Source organism: Diadema antillarum, unplaced genomic scaffold (assembly GCF_040938485.1).
Source record: "Diadema antillarum isolate AM-2024a unplaced genomic scaffold, OU_Dant_1.0 seq00001664_RagTag, whole genome shotgun sequence".
Classification (NCBI taxonomy): Eukaryota; Metazoa; Echinodermata; class Echinoidea; order Diadematoida; family Diadematidae; genus Diadema; species Diadema antillarum.
The window spans coordinates 152,152-173,846 of NW_027272363.1; the positions used below are offsets into that span (position 1 = coordinate 152,152).

General features: G+C 38.2%; 2 protein-coding genes across 2 annotated transcripts in view; both read right to left on the reverse strand.

Moving 5' to 3' along the window:
• The window catches only part of LOC139711515 (uncharacterized), a 189,851-nt gene that overhangs the window by 102,887 nt on the left and 65,269 nt on the right, over positions 1 to 21,695 (reverse strand). The window lies entirely within an intron of this gene.
• Positions 778 to 21,695, reverse strand: part of LOC139711517 (uncharacterized) — a 34,366-nt gene continuing 13,448 nt past the window's right edge. The window contains exons 11-17 of the mRNA XM_071623394.1: positions 20,376 to 20,418; positions 19,592 to 19,677; positions 17,757 to 17,924; positions 17,018 to 17,234; positions 15,482 to 15,724; positions 2,082 to 2,191; positions 778 to 1,027 (exon numbers count right to left, since the gene is read on the reverse strand). Coding sequence (XP_071479495.1) covers positions 821 to 1,027; positions 2,082 to 2,191; positions 15,482 to 15,724; positions 17,018 to 17,234; positions 17,757 to 17,924; positions 19,592 to 19,677; positions 20,376 to 20,418 — 1,074 coding nt within the window. The 3' untranslated portion in view covers positions 778 to 820. The remainder of the gene's footprint in view (positions 1,028 to 2,081; positions 2,192 to 15,481; positions 15,725 to 17,017; positions 17,235 to 17,756; positions 17,925 to 19,591; positions 19,678 to 20,375; positions 20,419 to 21,695) is intronic.

Below are 21,695 nucleotides of genomic sequence, written 5' to 3' on the forward strand. Positions count from 1 at the left end.
CTAACTTAATAGGTGCATTTTTCTACATGAAGTAAAATTTCAATATTCGTTATTGAGTGAAATAATGAAAGGACAATTCTGTAGAAGGAAACCATTCTATGAAAGATGAAGCTGTTCAAATAAAATATTATTTTATCATTTTTAGTTTGAAAAAAATATCGTCCGTCTACCATTTGCCAAACACATTTGTCACATCCTAAAGTCTATAGATTGATTGTTTGCTACTGCCATCTGGTCAGCTTTTTTTAATAATGGGAATATAATTATGGTAAGCTTTGCAATATTCGTCTCATAGGTTATCAATTCTAAATCATAATGACTGAATGTATCACTGCAAGTTATAATAATCTGACGTTATTTTTCTTTGCTCAGGTACAGTATAACTGCATGCTAAGCATCATTCTTCACCTCAAATATGTGAAAGTCTTCTGTTAGAAACAAGTAGCCATACAGCACAGTCATGAGGAATCATTATATATACACACTACAATTCTTTTTGATATATATATACATATATATATATATATATATGTATATTTATATATGATATATGTATATATATATATATATATATATGATATATATATACATATATATATATATATATATATACACTAACGGTGGCCCGGTGGCCCGGGGCCACCAAAATTTTAGAAATGAAGAATTTGGTGGCCTGATCGGGCCACCCAAAAAGGTCGGGTGTTTGCATTTGGGCCACTATATGTACATATATATATATATATATATATATATATATATCTTCAACAAAGGGTTGCCATTATAAAACTGGCCATCTAGAGTTTCCGAGCAGTCTAAGGCTCTACACCAGTCTTGTTCGACTTGTCTGTCTTCTTGGAGCGTTATTATTCCTTTCAGCCGGCATGTGTCTCCGTAACGGTGGGTACTTTGGCAAGAAGTAGATTTTTTTCTCGATCCCTTGCTTGATTGCCTGTGGTGTTTGATAGGTGATGTGCTTGTACCCGTTGTATTCGATTTCTCCCTTTAACTTCTTTACACGCTTGGCCACCTAAAAATAATCACAAAGGAGAAGATGGCGAAATCAATTCATTTTAAAAATTGCAAACCTGTGATAATAAACAGCTGGTCAATGCAGATCGTCTTCCAGTGGCGAAAGAGCGGAGCGTTGCAAAAAACGTGGACATCAGGGACCCGTTGAATAAAAGTTACTATTAGGGTAACTTTGCCATCCAATGGTAACTTCCATGAAATTCTTGATTGTGATTGGCAGTTGAGTATTGTTGCCATGGTAGTTACCATTGGATGGCAAAGTTACCATAATTGTAACTTTTATGCAACGGGCCCCAGGTTTATTAAATCCCCGTCGGACTGATGGATTAGTATGATTTCACAGTATGAATACTTGGAATTAGATATGCAATATCAGAACTATACATAGATGCTCCAAATTTTAACACTATTTGTTTACAGTTTAGATACCAAGAGATCAAAGTGAAGATTTTTTTCAGAAATTTGAGTTTTCCTGTAGTTTGACGAGACATAGCCACGTTCCTGAAGTGCAACATTACAGAATACAAATTTGTATATCTGGTTAAGCCGGTGGCGGGTCACATATCAAATTTCAAAACTCCAAATATGCATTGAAAACGATTCATCTTTCAACGTGACATGGGGGACATGAGCATTAAGTAACGTCATACAATTTTGGTTTCTCTGTCTTGTAATATTTCACCGTTTTCCTAGAGTGATTTTCGTTACATTTTTTTTTTGTTATTACTCTTATTTTCGTTTTCGTTTATGATTAATTTACTATATTGGTCTCTTAAACTTTCGCAATGCATACCTTGCGATTGCCATATCATTTACCCTTACCAGACTTGGTTAACGCGTATGACGCTTTATATCTTCTCCTTCGATAACCATGCATCATCGGTTAACTTTAAACACAGAACTTATATGGGATGTAATAATGGTATGATTGATCTGGAAAAAAAAAAACAGTTTAACCCTATTTGTACCAAGTAGTCAAATGTGCACAAATTCTACACACAAACGTATGGACAGAAAACTTATTGTGGCACTCAGAGGGTTAGCCTCTTTACCTTGGTCATTATTGTGTCGAGATCATAGAGATGGGCTCCCGTTATGAGTTCTTCACACAAAGCTTGGATGAACCACGAACCATTCACTCGGTCTCTGATCGCAAAGTAGCCTTTGACAAGAGAACAAGGAAAAACAAACCACGGACGAAATCAAACACTAATTTTTCTCCTTTGCTTCGCTTAACCTTCTGTTTTCGTCTTTTTCAGTTACACCCTAAATAATACACTTTCATTTGATCATAGCTTAAAGATAAAATGGAGTTCCTGTTAAGGTGCATTTCACCGAGTGAAACCATGATTCAAAGTATCAGGATATAACTGCTAGTCAGTATGATGCTTAGGGAGCATTATAACTCATGTTTGATTACTACTAGAACGTCAATTTAGATGAGAACTGCAGTAGTGACTCTCGCAAAATAACGGCTCGTTTAAAACGGAAGGATTTGGTCTCGAGCGCATGATTCACAACGCCCCCTTGCGGTCCCGAGAAGAAAGTCGGTTTTCGGATACTACTGATACTATACTACTTACAGAAGTCTTGGGAGAGCTCTGTGATATACTACTGAAGTGTACTGTACACAAGCGCGACCGCATCCCAGAGGCTACGATCCTCGATCCGTTTATAGCAGAGCAAGCTGTCGACAACTGCGTACATTGTGTTTATAGCCACTGTGTGCGTTTTATGTCCGACGTCCAGTAGTGTACGATCGAACGATACCCCTGTGCGGTGTATGTTGTGTGTACGTATCATGGGGGCATGGATGGGCCAACCGTATACTGTGCACGTGGGTGGCCATGAGCATGCTATCTATAGTACCCATATTGTACACATGCCCCACGCGCTTTCCCCACTCTTTGCCTCCCACCAGGGAGGTGAGACCTCCCTGCTTCCACCAAAAAGTCGATACTCTTTGCTAGTCATGCTTCCACCAAAGAGTGAATTCAGTCCACTGAACAATGTAGTCCGTGGCGATATCGTACTGGCTTCCGTTCGCTATGACAATGCCAATCACTGTACTACTGGATGGTACATGCGTGGCCATGGCAAGCGAGCTGGCTTCGTTCGTTCGCCCCGTTGCAAGCTACTAACGTATTACACGTATTATGTACTTGGGTACTGTTAGTATTCATACGACCAGCTGCGAGCTGCGTGTTAGTGGACTGTTCTGCAGATCTATATAGAGGCGGTCCGAAATGCATGTTCAATTGCCATGTTTTCATGCTATAATAAACAATAAGATTCTCTCGCCATATTATGTGTTGACAAGAACAGATAAAATAACTGAAACAAACAATCAAAGGTAGCCCTCCCATTTTTCTTGTTTTTGTTATTCTGTCGATAAATGAGCTTCCAAGTAAAAAAAAAAAAAGAGTAAACAATAGTGGGCCTGTACGTTTTGTGAAGGACATGTTTGTTGTTCGTCGGGTGATTTGTTGACAGGCCATGGACCTAATATAGGCCTACTAGTACAAGGACATTCATCGTACACATTTTTGCACATGCATAATACCTTCCCTACAGGATATACCTATCCTCTACGAATACCGATCCCTTTTTTTTCCTTCTTTTTTTTTTTGTGCTCTGGAATATGCTACGGAAAAGTGAAATATTGAGATCACAAGTGACAATCATTCTTCCATCATTTCTTTTAAAAACTGCCTGCTTTTCCCTAGCGAAAGTGTTTGCTTTGAGGTATGATTTCCTAACATACACCTCAAGACTGCACATTCACTTCATTTGATTTTTCTGCGTTATTTTCTTCTGCGCATATAGTTTTAGATTTATCGAATCTCCATCTTGTTCTTCTCCCGGCTTGCTTGCGGTGACAATCATGGGATCAAAGCAGTACCCTAAAGCATGCTAAAACTGTCTTTGAGACGCTTTTGAGATGTAGGCCTACAGGTGGCCGTGCATGATTGACACAAAATTTCTCATGATCTCAGGTATTGCTGCTCCTCATCATCTGTATCTATTCAAAGACATTTCTGTCTGAAAAAGGCACATCTGCAAAACAAGACTGAAATGAGGGAAACGATCCTTTTGTTAGTGACGATACATGATCACACAATCAAGTAAAGAAAAAATGCCAAGTAAACCTAAGAAAGAACAACAGCTCTCATGTATTTATTACTGATGATCATCTACACAGCCAAAGTTGCCATGCAGTCGGTAGATGTTGACGCTTCCGCACGTACCACATGCTGTTCATTTCTAATCTTAATTTTTTTATTTAATTTTTTAGTTGCATAGGCCTGATTGTCAGAGAAAGACATAATCCGAAATCGAAAGGATTTTTGTTTTGCCTTTTTTCTGTTTTTTTTTTTTTTTTACTGATTGTTTGTAATTTTCAAATTAGTGGGGCCTATTGAGATACGTTTTGCGATTGTAGGACATGTTTTTTGTTGGTCAGGTGATTTGTCGAGAGAACTGACAACCAAATTTGCTAATCCTGTTTGTGTTATTGTCGTTTTAGGGTTTTCTTGTTTTTTTGTTTTTTTTTATTTGTTTGTCCAGCATGGTAGGGCCTACCTGTGTTCTGTGCGTAGTTACTGCGGCCGGCGTGTAATGGCGACAGGGTCTTGTTCAATTTGCCATGGTTTTTACACTATATCATTTATGATGAAAGAAAAGCAATTCTCTCGCCGTAAGTGCTGACAAGCCAAATCAAAAAATCAATAACAATCTTTGCATCGTTTTTGCCAACTCTGTCCATAGCCTAAATGAGCAGTCCAATAAAAAAAAATGCACTAAATATCGTCAACTAAACCTACAGAAGTAAAAACAGCTTGATGATCTACACACGGTCAACGTTGCCATAGTTGACGCTTCAGCCTGTATATGCTGAGCATTTCTTTCTTAATTTCATTCCTTTTCTTCTTCTTTTTTTCTCAGCGTACTTTTACTGATTGTTTTTCAAATTAGTTGGGCCTATATGCGTTTTATGGAAGACGTGTTTAATTGTGTTTTCGTTTTGTTTTGTTTTGTTTTGTCAGGCGATCTGTTGACAGAATAATATTGATGACCACTTATCCTGTTTTGATTACTATTAATATTATTTTGGGTTTTGTTGTTTGAAATCAAAAATTGTCTGCACTTTTTTTTCCCTTTTTTTGGCCGATTATGTCGATAAATCAGCTGTCAAGTAAAAAAAGAAAACAATCGCCGACTAAACCTAACTAAAACATCAACAACAAACCAACAACAACAAGAACAAACCCAGCTCGGTTGTTACTGATGATCGTCTATACACTATACGTTGCCAGAGTTGGTGCAGTACATGACGCTTGGCACGAAGCATTAATTTTATTCAAATTCATGAAATTCTTCCGTCGAGATGTTTTCATTGCAGCTGATTGACAAATTGCCCTACATCGACGTATATCAGTTGCAACGTAGCATTTATGCTTGACATTTTTCCATTTGTCCATTTTTTCTTAGCGTAAATAGCATAGGTCTGAGTGTCAAAGAATTATATGGATTCCGAAAGGTTCGGGTTATTTATTTTGTTGTTGTTGTTTTACAGATTTAGTAGGGCCTATATGCGTTTTGTGCAGAACGCGACAATGTTTTTTGTTTGAGCAGATGATTTGTCGACAGATTGTCCAGAAATGCTAATCCTGTTTAGATTATTATTGTTTTCGGGTTTTTGTTTTCGTTTTTGTTTGTTTTTGCTTCATTGCTCCATTCACGTGGTACCTGTGTACTGTGTGCAGTCAAAGAGTGTGTAATGGAACTGTGCTGCAAGATGGTATACATGTAGCGTTCTTCTAGAATAATGTTCAATTGCCATGTTTATATGCTTATCGAAGAAAAACACTTCTCTCGACATATGTGCTGTCAGGTCAAGATTTAAACAAAAAAATGAAAGAAATTATTTTTAAAAAAAGTCTTCACAGCCTTTTTTTTTTCTTTTGCTCATTCTGACAATGAATGGGCTGTCTAGTCAAAAAGAAAAAAAAATCGCTAACTAACATAATATAGAAAATCCGATTGTTAATGACGATTATCTACATGGTCAACGTTGCCATCAGAGTAGGCATAGGCCTATCATGGATATTGACGCTTGGCATGTAGCATTTTATGCCGGACATTTTTTTCTTTTTTTTTTTTCGTAGCGTAGTATGCGCAGGCCTGATTGACCAAGAAAAGGGCTTTTTACACTTGTAAATTTTTGCTTAGCCCCGGACCAACGGTGGGGCTAAGGGGGGCCTTAGCCCCACCGTTGGTACGGGACTATCCTTAGCCCACTTTCTGTTTACACTCGTTTTTGCCAAAGTGGGCTAGCCCCACCGATAGTACGGTACTATCTGGCCCTGCAAAATAGCAGGGGTTAGCACCGCAATTGCGGTGCTAACACCGCAATTGCGGTGCCAAGCAAGTGAGTGTAAACAGAACGAAAAAATAATCCTGGGCTAAGCGACGGAGACGAAGTGCGACCCTCACTGACCAATCAGAAACGAGGTTATCAAGTGCTGCCGGTGCGTGCGTGTACGCATACAGTACACAGCGTAATTATGAATATTCATGTGGTTTGGAAAGTCCGGGGCTAAGAAATATGAGTGTAAAAAGGTTAGTTTTCTCCTTAGCCCCGGACAAGAGATAGTACGGGACTAATTGGCGAGTGTAAAAAGCTGAAAAAATTGGTACGGGACTAACGATAGTCCTGGGTCAGAGAAAGTCCGGGGTTAAGAAACACAAGTGTAAAAAGCCCTAAACACGTATTCCGAAATGTTATGTTTTCTAGTTGTTTTACTGACTGTTTGTTTTTACAATTAGTAGGGCCTAATATGCGTTTTATGTATAACATGTTTGCTTGTTGTTTGGGCAGGTGATTTGATGGAATTGATTACCACAGTCATGTGCTGGTTCTGTTTGTATTATTTTTTGTTGTTGTTTTTGCTTAGCGGCCAATTTTGTGGAGAGAATTGGCAGAAAAAAATTAGTGTGAAGAGGACTGGTTTGTTTGCTTATCAGGTGATTCTGTGAGACAATTTTGTCAACAACAACAACAACAAAGCAAATCAAAGACCTCTTCCATCTGTGATTGTGCGACCGTCTTTTCCCTTTTTTCATGATGACAAATGTCATGACAAGAGCATAATCTTATGCAATCTCTTTCACATAACACAATCCCAATGGAGATCGAGGGGGCTTCGGGTTATAGTAAGCTATAATCAGTAGTGATCGAGGTGGCTTCGTGTTCGACCGGTATAACAAGCAACGGTGGACAGCTCTACACGTATGTCATCAGGTATGTATCACACGTATATATATATATATATATATATATATATATATATATATATAAGATATATATATTGCATCCTTTCTTTTTTATTTCTTTCTGGTGCCCCACTCGGGATTAATCGGCTGAATAGGAAAAAAAGGCTCCCCCATGCATTTTTTCCCCTTCAGTTTCTCGTGCCACCAATGCCCCCTCGTTACGGGGTTGTTTCCTTCCTAAAAACAAATATCAAAAAATAATATACCCGTGGTCACTGCAGAACCTTGATGATATACATTTTAAAAGAAAAGAGAACTAACTATACCCTATAGGGGGCATGGGGGCAGTTTTCTTTCGTTATAACGAAGTTTCGTTATAACCGAACAAATACAATATTACACGAAAACAAGGAAACCACGCATATGAATTATGATGTTCTGTTTGCTGAATACACTGGAAAGCTATGTAAAATGGAATGGGACCTTTTAAATTTCGTTTGAATATTACAATTAAAAGAGAGCATAAAGTTGTTTGTAATGTCCGAAGGTTCGTCGATCGGAAATTAAAATGATCAGGTTCGTCATTCCAAAGGTTTGTAATTTACTAACTGAGAAAGGATCACTATTCCGAAGGTTCGTTGTTGCGAAGGTTTTTTAATCCGAAAATGTAATAAAGTTTGTCATTCCGTGGAAGGTTTGTTAATTAAAAAAAAAATGACACAGGTTACGTATTTCGAAGGTTCAGTTTTCTTATAAGACGATTATAAGGTTTGCAATTCCTACGATTTGTTAGTGGACTTACCTTTTCTTTTCTGGATTAACGAAACGTTTTTTGTTTGTTTGTTTGTTTTTGGGGTTTTTTTTTGTTTTGTTGTTGTTTTAGGTTGTTGTTTTTTTAATGTTCCAATTAATGAATGTTTGGAATTCCTATCATTTTCGGACAAACGCACCGTCGTAATAAGAACCATATTTTTATTTTTTTTTCGGAATAACGAATCTTTGGAATAACGCCAAAATGTTCGTGAACAAACACTGTTTCATTTCCGAACTAACGGACATTTAGGTGTATCAGAATCTTTGTGTTTTGTAATAAGGAACCTTACTCAATTTCAGATTATTGTCAGATTGTTTAACAATAATGCAAGTTCTCCTCGAAAACTTGTGCGTGACACACGGATCGAAAACGCAGTATTGTGAAGCATTCGCCCACGCAGAGACGCTATAAATGCTTGTTCCGCTACGTATTTTCGGAAGCGATCCGCATTTCGTTATAACAGAGCACATTTCTTTTGTTTTTCTTTGTCAGTGGCGCTCGGAAAAGACTTCGTTATAACGAAAATTTCGCTATAAACGTGTTCGTTATAAGCGAATCTTTTTAACACAGACTTTAATGGCGAACATTTTGGGAACAGAAGTTTTGCTTCGTTATTACCGTGTTCGTTGTAACGGGAGTGCAATGTATTGCAAATAAGCCATAAACATCACATCTCATTATTATTGTCATAAATTATCAGAGGATTGTAATTTCCTGTGCACATATCGTTATGTATGTTTTTTATATTGTTTTTAACAGATTGAACAACGCTCCGTAAAAACATGACATGCTGTCCCTATATAGCACCAGTAAATGAACGTCACTGGAAACACGTCCTGATGAACTTCAAGATGATGTCAAGTCAAGTCGCATCAATGATCATTGATGTACCGCAAAAAATATGAATAACACATTATCCCTTCCCACACATTGTCATAATAGGAAATTAATCATGGTGACGTTATTTTGTTTTTCTTTAATCCGGAACAACAGAGAAAACGTAAACTTTTCACCTTTGTCACGGCTGAGTGAGATAGGTCAGCTTCTAATTATTTTCAGCATCCAGAAATGTACGGTATGACATTAATTTTGGTGAATGTATGTTACTAAAATTTGTAGATTCTTTGCAAAATGGTAACATCAAGGCGATGGAAATGTCCGACCACTATACCCTTTATACCATTGGCTAATGTTTCTTTTGTGTCCATGAGTATACGTATGTATCAAAGAGAGGTCAGTCTTTATGCTCCACTGACATTAATTCGCTCCGCGAGAATGTGCTCCACAACATCACCCCAACGACATCTGCTCCGTCGACAATGATTCCTCCGCCGACGACTGAACCACCAACACTTGCTCCGGTGATGTTTCCTTCGAAGACACCACAATGAATTGTCCCGCGCCCCGGCGACATTTTACTCCAAGGATACGGCAATAACATTGATCTACCATTAGTTCCAGTGGAAATGGCTGCATTTCATTTACCCAAATTCTGCTGGCATGTCCTCATGAACGAGATCCGAAGATATTTTATGACATCTGCTGAACTCAGCTCAATATTGAAATTGTTCTTATAACTCACAATCTCATGTTCGCATTATATCTTGCCACATTCAAAAAATATGCAGGAATTGTTTTGCACAAGACATATGGTTGTTTCTTGAAATACTTGAGGGGTGCTGCCGATTATTTATAGGCAATTATTAATTCGTTTAAATGTTTTATTGGTTATTTAGAAGGCCTAGCTAGTATACATTTGCTACGATTGTTTTGGTTTATAGGTAATGTTTAGGCACTAATCTTCAACATATATCCGAAGAGTGTTCTTCGTAAAATAGCATTGCGTAAGCTTGTGATTCTAATTCATCGGAGTATCAAGCCTTTGTACTTCATTGTCGGATATCACCTTCGGAATAAACATTCTACATCCGGCACTGGTGGATGTTTCAGAAAATTATTGTCAGACGGGAGGGGAAATCTTAAAAGCAAAAATGAATGTCATTCTTAGTTTGATATGTTTCCCCTTGGGCAGTGGGAGATATTTGATTGTCTGTTAATAAATGATTCACCGTAAAGTCCCAAGGTAACAATGATACATTTCAACTATAATAACATGGTATTATAACCAAAGGTAAACGTATGGATTGCCCTGCTCGCAACTCGGCATTCATGGTCGTGATGGTCTTCCGAGGAATCCAATTTGACATGAATAATAGAATTGATTGAAACTCCATTTAAAATGAAACTCTTATTATACGCACATAATCTACACATAACGAAATCATAATTATACAAAACAGTATCCGAATACCACCCACGAACAGCCCTCTTCATGTAACATAATCATTTACATTACGTCGGGATACCAGATCACATACATTTTCATAACATCCAGTGCAAAACATAATTATTAATTGCTTTCTTATATAGGAATTACACGATGGTGAGGGTGAGGATATCATCCAAGGTAACAGTATTGCATAGATGCCCCACGATAGGCGAACATGCGTTTATTCTGTTCTTGTTTATTTTGACGTTGTTCATTTCTTTTTCTTTTTCTTTAGCGAGCAACGAGAGACAGACCTATACTTCCGAAGTAGGAGCCTTAGTATTGACGGAAGGGGGAATTGGCGGGAAACTAATCTCCCTTTTTGACATCGTTAATTTCTTTGCACGGTATCCATTACTTTGGGGGATAAGTACACGTCATGTATAAGGTTCGTCAATCCGGGTCCCCAAATTCCTGTTCCAGATCCATTTGTTGCTCCGAATATGAAGGCGTTAGTTATAATCCGAACATTTTTATTCTGAAAACGAATTAGGTCCTATACGTGGTACGAAATTTATTTCGTTTCAGGATGAACGAACACTCGTGTTCGAATCAAGGAACCATAAAAATAACGAAAATGTTTCTCTCTCAGAACAACGAACTTGCAGAGTGACGAACAGTAACATGATTTTCCCTTTTTATAATCAAGCACCTCTGAGTCACCGTCAGAAAAGAAAGAATAATGATAGAGAATCTTCCCCCTTTGGAGGGCAGTGGGATATATTTCAGGAAAGATATAAAGAAAATAGAAAAAATGACATTATTTTTACGTCAATTGATTGAAAGAAATGTAGAATCAGGTAACGATTGCAATCCTGCCAGTGGTCTTCCCCGGAGTCTTCGACTTGAGCTCGCTTCGAAACATCCTTTTCATTCCCGCAGGCCCCAGACTGTTTATGACCTCAGCAGGAATGCGCCACCGCGCGGATTTGTGGTTTACCCCCCGCCCTCCCCCTCTCCCTCCCCCCCCCCCCCCCCCCCCCCCTCTTTGCCAAGTCTGTGGCACCTTGCTATCGTGGGATTTTGCTCTTTTCTCTTTTCTCCGCCAACGAAGTGGCCGGAGGCATTGTTTTCGGGGCGTCCGTCCGTCCGTACGTCCGTCCGTACGTCCGTCCCGTTTTGTTTTTGTCAATATCTCAAGAACCGTGAGGTGGTTTTGCATCAAACTTGGTATGAGGGTATATCCTGGGGGATAATACTTTGTTTGGATTTTAGGGTCACGGGGTCAAAGGTCAAAGGTCACAGGTTATTTTGTGAAAAAAGGTTGAAATTTCATGTTTTTCTCCATATCTCGCAAATGGTTCAAGGTATCTTCATGGAACTTAGTATATATATGAACCGATGGGCAGTGATTATCTAGGGAAGTTGGGGATCATGGGTCAAAGGTCAGGGGTCAAAGTTCAAGGTCAACTCCTCAAAATATCACTACTTTTCTTATATTTATGCAATGCCTGGAGGTTTTTTTTAACTTGATGTATGCATGTATAACCCAATATATATTCTGCGGGAAGTTTCGTGCCAAAAGGTCAAAGGTCAAGTGAAAGTGCTAAATTGCACTTCTTCCTCCATATCTCAAAAGTAACTCAAGGTATTATCATGAAACTTACATATTTATGCATGTTCTACCTAACAGTGATTCTCTTTGGAACTGTGAGGTCAAAGGTCAAAGGCCAGGTTTAGATAATAATATTTTACCATTTGATACTGAATTTATATTTTTTCTCAATACCTTGAAAATTACTCAATGCATAAACTTAAAAAAGGGTCAAAAGTCCAGTAAAAATCATCAGTTCCCCCAAATACCTGCACTCTGACGTTTTAATCATTCATCCAATTGATAGTTCTAGGAAAGTGAACATTCAGCACATTTGTGGCAAACCTGTCATTTTAATATCTTGCCAATTGTGTGAAACTGTCATCACACATGGTCAAGACATTGTACTATAGACCTGCATTATTGCGGAGGCATACACCTGTCGCCGTAGCGACATTTTTTATTCTTATTTTTATTTTTTTTTTTTTATGAAGATGTTCGCACGCAGTGTCTTTTCCCCGTACCACTGCGCGTTCTGTTTCAATTCGTTTGGGTTGTAGGGTTTTTTTTCCTTGAATTTTCACTATACCCTATAAACACGTGGAACACGCACCAGCCATACACCACAGGTAGCTCACCGCAATTTTTGCAGCCAAATACTCGACTTTGTCAACACGAAACCCCCTAAAACAATAAAGAGATGATGGAGTACCTTGTATCGATGCATAAACGAAATACCATTGATGGAGAATAAAATATTCTTTTAAAAAAAATGAAATAGAGTTCAGCCAACATATGAGTTTGTCGTCCCACAAGTTTTACACGTGTTTTTCACAAATTTGATAACACTTATAGAGTTAGAACATGCATGTCGCCAATTCTCGAGGATGTCGCACACAATGTTGCAGGCTTCTGTTGTGTCGCACAATATTATTACAGCGACATGCTCATACCCGTGGCTACACTGGCGTCGTAAATAGGTAGTTCATAACTACAATCAAACTGAAGCTTACTAAAGTACTAGTATACCACCCACAAGATCTTGTGATATTCCTCTGAAACTCACAGAACTTGGATTTACTTATGTTACCTCAACCTCGGTATGCGCAGCTTGATTTTCCTCCCTTTGGAGTTGAATGTGGAGGTTTTGTGTTTCTCTGAAGGAAGAAGAGCGTGTTCGAAAGAAAAAAATAATCCGGTAAGTCCATTTTCCTTGAAAATCAATCGATTAATGATTTACACTGTCAATCTGAATATAATCTGTATGTAAAAATAAAAAATAAAAAAACAAACACGTAACTCGGATTATTTTCAGTCTAAAATCATGTTTTGGGGCCAATAGGCCACTTATCATAGGCCTACTATAATGCACCATCTGCATAATGAAAACACCAACGTAACTTTGAAATACAAAAAAAAATAAAATAAAATAAATAAATGAATAAATTAGTGCAGGCCGAACTAAAGGCCAAAGAGTGACCTACATATCCTAAGCCCGCCGCACACTATTGGAATACGACTCACGACTATATGACTGACCGACTTTGGATTTGAAAAAACAAAACAAAACAAAAAACAACTCGTTTATGCTGAAGCTGCTGTGACTTGTTCAGGATCCAAACTCTGTCAGTCCTATAGTCGTGAGTATGGGATGGGCTTTATTCCATCAAGGAGCTTCAAGCTCTGATTCCATCCTCGACTGTATCATGGAGCTACTGGCACTGTTCTCCACGATTGCGTCATAACGAGGCAGGTTTGTGAAAATGTGTCTTTCCCTCTTCCTCTCTCTCTCTCTCTCTCTCTCCCTGCAATCTGATCACTCCATCTCTGGATTGGTTTCTTCTTCCTCTTTTTTTGTGAGTCTGACCCGACTCAAGGTCAATAAACGTTCGATCTATTTCTGTACCCGTGTCAAGACAGGTGGACTGGAACACTCCCTGGTGTCAGTGTGCTTGTGAGTAAATGTGTGTGTGTGTGTGTGTGTGTGTGTGTACTGTGTGTGTATGTGAGTGTGTGTATGTGAGTGTGTGTGTGTGTGTGTGTGTGTGTGTGTGTGTGTGTTGCTGTTCCAAACGTAAACCAGCGCGAGCGGGTATTGCATTCATGCATGCATCTGGTCGGGCTGGGAGCTGGTTGAGGTAATGTCTTCCTTCATGTACAGTACTGAATGAATAGAGAGTTCCCGTCTCCCCGGTAAACCACCTCCCTGGTAAAACGATCGACTGCTGAACAGGGCATGCTAAGGCTGCTTACAAGGTAGATGTCATCTATCTCATAGCAAGTCCGCGTGATAGTCTAGCACTGTGGTGGAGCCTCTAAAATCACGAGAGTTTACCAACATATGAATTCAGACAATATTAAAAATATCTAACTACATTAAAATATCATGTAGGAACTACTGTCTTATTTGGCAGCACAGCAAGTCACTTCTCACCACCGCAGTGTTGTCAAGTTGTGTGCGCGTACAATCTGTATGTATAATCCGTGCTTCGCTGCATAACGAGCCTCGATCTAACCAGGGTGGCCGGTGGTGAGTAAAACGCAGCGCCTAGTAGTATACAAAGTATACTGATGCATATCTGATCGCCTCAAAGTTGCCGCAGCTATACTCGTCTTTTTTTCCCCTCCGGCAGGATTGACCACTGTTTATGGTCTTCGTATTTGTTTTTGTTTCCCTCCTGCAATGGCTGTTCTATGTCAAACCCGTCTTTGTGTACCATACTACTAGTCCTAGTCGTACATCCTCGCCTCATGTACCATAATCTGTGATCACGCATTGTCGGCACTGTACATACCGCTCGCATGCATGCACGCATTACCGCATCGCACACACAGCTTCAGAGGAGTGTTAGCGCTGCGGCACTGCCCGGATAACTGGCGGTCACAGAACTCTACACAAGTTCTGTGCTGGCGATCCGGTTCTCACGAGTTACACGCAGAATGATCGTTGAGGGAGCTATATAAAGATTCGAACGATTCGAACGAGCCGTTAGTATTTATTGACGTTGTACAGCGTCGATAATATCCGAAACCATTATTGCATGATTACTAAGATATGAGAGCACTTTGGGGCGAGTAAGTCTCACTGTGTTGGTTATATGAAAGGTACTTTAACCTGAAACACAAACTAAGACAAGGCAATCTCAGGGAAACTTTGTAAAGGTACCAAAACTTCATATTATCTTTAAACTCCATCTTCATTTCATCGTTCGCAGTTCGCCTGAGCACATGACGTTAAATGTGTATTCAACGTTGATAAAACGACCTCGATTTTGCGTATTTAGGACATTTTCCAATTCAGATAATAACAACGAAAACGGACATTCAAAACGAAGAATTACTCGACATTTGAAACTTCATGTGTTTTCACTTTGATATGCTTATACTTTCGCCACTAGGGTTGATTCCATTAATATGTCACTAAATAACCTGACACTACAGCAGCATCTTTTTTTTTTACGTCTTTGTTGTTGCTTTTGTTCAACGTTGTGAGTTTTACCTTCTGAGGTTGCATGGGCGATGTACATGTCGGCATTGTCTGGAACACCGTCCGTTTCGAGTACTGCCAAACGTTCCGTTGCCGTACTTGCGGTGCACAAGGTTTGTAACTCACTGTCTCTCGCTGGATCAATGCCTTCCGTTTCCTTCACAGTTGTGTTGAGGACACCCCCATCATCTAGGTTGTGTGACGTTGGTACGACTGACAAAGTACGGTCGTCGGTGGCGCTCTTTGTTAGTTTGTCTATCGTAAAGGGACAGGAAACATCTTAACATTTTTGCATGGGACATCCTATCAAAATTAATGGTTAAGACATCATTTTTGTTTCTCATCTGTTCCTTGGATGAAAATGTGATTAACACGATGATGTACACTGATCAATGTGTGAAAACACGGCCATCATGCAACGCACTACTAAACTCCAACTAGACGCATCACACTCCATTGATGAGCCGATCACGAGGTACAAAAAAAGAAGAATTTTTTATTGTCTTTATTAAGTCTTTCTCTCCTTCTTTATTTGTTTCTTCTTTTTTATTCGTTTGAAATCCTGCACAAAGTAGGCCACGGTGAAGCCTACAAAGTGTACTAAAATGGGTAATGGGTGTCCATCATTTTTCTATTTTCCATTTTCAATGTCCAGGGATGCAGTAATACCTCGGAGAAGGAAAGTCTGTTGCAGTACTTCTTTCTCTCGCTGCGTATTTTCAGTTCAAATATGATTAGTTGCACTTATTCACGAATTCTACAAGGAGATAAAGGCTTCGACTCACACAGACATTCCTTGTAAGACATTATAGCGACTGCTTAGTATCCAAGCAAAACCCATTAGAATGAGTAATGATTTACGTAATTGTGACAGGATAACATCACAATCAGATTTCCACCTGGTCAAGACAAGACAACTGGATATTCTATATTAAGCTTGGTTATATTTATGTTTATTGAATATACAATTCGGTGTTTTCCAGCAAAATGTTAAGATTACCATGGACATCCGCTGTAAATGATATATCAGCATAATCCACACGGTCTTAGCTCTACGTTGACAGGTTGCTACAAAATTTGATTGTCACCCTTTTGCCCGTTTTTATTACAGTAAGAGCTGATTTCTGATCACCGCGTTCGTGATGATATTTAGAGTATTAGGGAAGTATAACTTAGAAATAACACTGATCCACAGACTGGCAGAGGGCGATATCTCATTTTGGCTCACTGTGCTGAGGGTCTTCTTCTAACAAGGTTCACATTCATTCATTCATTCATTCATTCATTTTCCATTTCCAACAAAATATGTAAATACCATTTTTATCGAAGATGGGTGCAAATGTTGACATAACAAAATTATAATGAGTGAAACTATAAGTATTTCATTAACAAGGAAGGTGAGAAGAAAATGACAAAAATATTGTAAAAACATAATATGACATCTGCATATCTGCTTTGGTGTTGAGAGACGCCAGTTACTACGGAGGCGTACAGGTGAAACCCGATACAATGTATAGGGTTTGAGACAGGGTAGTAGATAATTCTTACTTCCTCTACATGCTTGGAAGAAGAAGATCTTGGGCTTCCCGATCAGGGCGGGGCAATTCTTTCCCGAGAACATCTCTTTGATTTCCTCCACAGTGATGACGACACCGTCGCTGCCGTAGATCCCTTCCTGTACCCCATGACTCATGAAGACCAGTACCACCGATGTGTGAATCTTCCGGATGGCTCTCTTGACCTCAGCCAGAGCTCCTATTATCTCCTTGAAATTGGAGCATCCAAATACAAATCGTGATTTCAACACGTGGACTATAGGTTTATGGAGGAAGATACAAATATTGGTATTTCCTTTGATTATACATTGTTTATACTTTTTCTAATTATTCATGCATTCATTTATTCATATTTACATATCTATCTCAGCACACAAAAGAGTGAAAGGACTTGCCTGCAGTAGTAATTACCCTAGCACCTAGCTGATACGAGTCGGAGCAGTGATTATTGAGGCTTCATGACGCACATGGAAAATGGCAGAGAATTCCAGATGGCGAAGAAAAAAAAAAACTGAAACCTTGAATCCCAGGCACGAATTTAGGGATGACACAAGTTGATAATACAATTTATTCAATTGATTGAACTGGGTGAATGGTACGTCGGGTTAGAAGTAAAAGAAAACATACATCCAACAATAATAACAACAGAAACGAAATTATACAAATAGTAAAAATATCGGGTGATGTTTCGTCAGAGCATTTTTTTTTTCCAAATATTACTTAGAACTAACCTGTCCGGTCAAATTTTGTTTGACGACAGGAGTGTAGCCGATCTCGTTGAACACGTGCGTCACATTGATGACGTCGATTTCTGACCCTTTCCTGACCCCTCTGTCCACGTAGTTGTTGTTGTTAAGAACGAAGACTATTCCTTTATTTCTCAGGCTCATGCAGTAGCACTTCCAAGAAGAAGAAGAAGAAGAAGAAAAAAAAACCGTCAGGCATCCGCATGTGTAAGCATGCACATGCTGTAATCATAGAAATATCTGCCACTATAACACTTCGTACATATCCACCAACATTGTATTCGTAAACTTTTGCTTTATACCTACCTACCTATGTTACCTACATACAGACATACGTATATACATAACATATAATACATATGCATATTTATTCTTCATGATAGAATAGTAGTCAATTTTAATGTCCCAATGTTTCGAACCCTTTTTTTTTTTGCCATGTTTGTTGACATTTCTGTACGATGGACCTATCTCGCACGCATACATTTTTTTTTTCAAATAACTTTTATTTCTGATTCAACATAATTCAAATGAAAGAAAGAAATCACTTCAAATGTGTTACGAATTGGACTAAACAATTATAGATTTCCCCCCTGTATTTACAAAACAACTCATTACGATAAAAAAGGTAACTGAAAAAATATTTCACATAACTTTGATAATAATCTACTGTGATCAGATGACAACGCATAATCAAACTAAGTGAACACATACTTGTCGAAATCCTTTATCTAAAAAAAGAAGAAAAAGATAAAAGCCGTCCGTGCCCACCCATACCCAAAATCTCACCACTGCCTCATCCAAATGGAAATATCGGCGTAATCAATAAAGTTAAATTCTATTTTCCCAAAAATGTTTTATTAATGTTATACTCATCTTTAATACTACCCTGTTTGAATTATGGCATTCTTGCCTGGAGTAACACTTATTCCTCATATCTAGAAAGAGTATTATTATTGCAGAAAAAAGCTCTTCGTATTATTTGTGCAGAATCGTGGAAATGTCATACTAATGACTTGTTTCATCAAAGCAATGTTATAAAAAATTGTTATGATTCAGTTACATTTTGCCAATGCATTTCTTCATTTAAAGTATGTTTATTGTCTCATTGTAAACAAATGACGTGCATTTAAATCTCATTTGGATATGTAAATGTAACATTGTACTTTACTTTGTTTACATGCACTTGTCATATTATACTTTCGTCGGAAATGAAATTAAATGAAATGAATGAAATGAATGAAATTAGTGAAATGAATGAAATGAATGAATAATTCCACATATATTCCTACATATAGATCTTAACACCAACCTATATAGGGCCTAGTATTAACATTGATAACATATCACTATACCAAGTCCTATCCTTACCTAAACCAAAATCACATCCTTTAGACATCCTCTACAACTAAAGCATTCTCCACCCCTTTATTTTCCTTGTACATGTACTTCTCTTTAAAAGTCCCCGACCATAATATAACCAATATCACAACATACCAAACATAGTCACCTCGATCAACCCCCCGCCACACACACACATGCATGCACCCCAAACCACCTAATCTTATGTATATCAAACATCACACTCACACACACACACACACACACACACACACACACACACACACAAACACACACACGCAAACCGTGATCGCACTGATGATCAGGGGAGCATTTCATGGAACATTTTGCCCGACGAAGTTGTCGGACAAATTTGCTCTCAGCCAATCAGATGCAAGGATTTCCGTAGCTTGTAACAGTTTGTCAGAAAAATATCTGACCAAAACGCTTCATGAAATGCCCCTCAGGACTTCTTTAGTTACCTCGTTAGGATCGAGCTGCTCCGTGGTGGGTGTGGCTGGAGTCACGTGCTCATGCTTGTAGTATCCGTCAACATCTGGAGAGATGTCTTTATACGAAGATCATATTGTTATGGATACATGTGCATTGTACTATCATTTCTGGGCACTTTATTGTTCCGCGGAGGAATATGTAAATAAAAGAGTTCGACAAGATGACCGAGATCGACCAAACACCTTGTTTGAGAGTCTGGGTATTTTTGGTGGTTATGATGGTTTGTTAGGCCAAGTTAACCTCCGTAACAATATATATATATATATATATATATATATATATATATATATATATATAGGTTTATAAAGATATATAGGTTTATAAAGAGACAGAGATATCAAATCATATTGCTTTGTATACACTGCATCATATCATACTATTATACAAGCTAACTAGACGCACATTTTATCTGAATGAATATTTATCAAAGGGCAGCTTATGATGACATATTTTTGTACGTCTCAATGTTAAACCAACACCATTCACCATTCATCCATCAACCACTCACCAATCAGTGAATGGAAATGAAGTGTGTTTGGTCTTTTTCGATTTTATTTTGCTGGTTGTGCGTATTTGATCAGATTACATTAATCACTTGTGTTTGAATGTATGTATGCATACGGCCTTCTTTGTATGCAAACATAATATGCAGAGGAGCTTTTTTTTCCCAGTATCAATCGTTTACTGTTGCTATCAATGTTGTTATTTCATGCATATCAAATAGTTGTATGGGCAGAAACACTATGCACTCACTTGATAAGGCGCATTCTTGGGAGTTATCCAGGGGTTGGTAATTCTTGAAAAAAAACACAAAAGAAAGATCAAAGACTGAATTGTTCAGCATTGTGTCATGATAATACAAATGAAGACGAGCAGTAGATGCCTTTTTAAGCATAATCAAACTTTAAAATTTCTTGTACCTGCCCTTCAAGAGACAAATTAAACAAAAACATCTAAGTGTATATAAATGGAGAAGACTATTGTCATAAGTTGACGCTTGACGACAATAATGACCGCAGAAATACAGATTATACAATGCGACAGAGTTTAAATGGGTACTTGAGTCACCACTGACCAAGTGGGAAAAATGTGCAGTGGTGCAGAGTGGGGAAATGTGAAGATTTTGTGCAACGAGGAGTTGTGCCTATGTGACAGATTGATATCTGAAAGGTTGGATGTCATATATTTTTAGTGCTTTGAATGGACAAAACATGGTCGGATGGAGATATGTATTGGCAGAGTTCGCGATCAAACGCATGGCTCGTTTTTGTAGAAGTAGTATATTGAGTTTGTTTAGGTTGAACCCAAATTTCCCCACACAGTGTTACATGGTTTATACAGCATTATTAGTACATTGAACAGAATAATCAAGGACTTCTCAGATTGTTTTTGAAGACGGTATAGAATTCTGATTCCTCTAGAAACTGAGGTATGGAAATTGTGTCTGATCATTCCACTATAAATTTGCATCAATTATAAGACCAATATGTATCATCTGCGAAAGTATACAACTAAAAAGCGAGGATGAATTTGCTATATTGTTGATATAAATCATTCAAACTCTGTCTGCACTGGGGTGTAATAAGTATAAAATCATCACCATGTTGTGTCTGATAGTATAGCTAAGGAGGTTTGAGAGATGGAGTTACAACTGACTATAATCATTCAATCAGCTGTCAGTTTTCTATGGACGGACAAAATAATTCCACAGGTGCATTTGTGCCTTTGATGTTCGATGCTTGAAGCCGCCATCTTCCTGAGCAATCTGAAGATTCATTTTTAACGCTAACATAATATCGGGTTTAGCTGCTCGTTTATATATCAAATGCAATGAAATTTGACCTAATGATAAAGAATATAAAACAAAAGTCCATTCCGTTCGAACATATGTGCAAAAGTGTAAATCTGAGCTGTATTTTGTGAAAGTGTTTGAAATTTTACCCTCATGGAAAGCCGGTTTTATCACTTTTCTCCTTATTTCCGCAAAATGAAACTAATATGGTATCATCTTCAAGTATAGTTCTTTATAAATTAATACGTCAGATTAGCGTACAATCACGTACATTCGAGTAA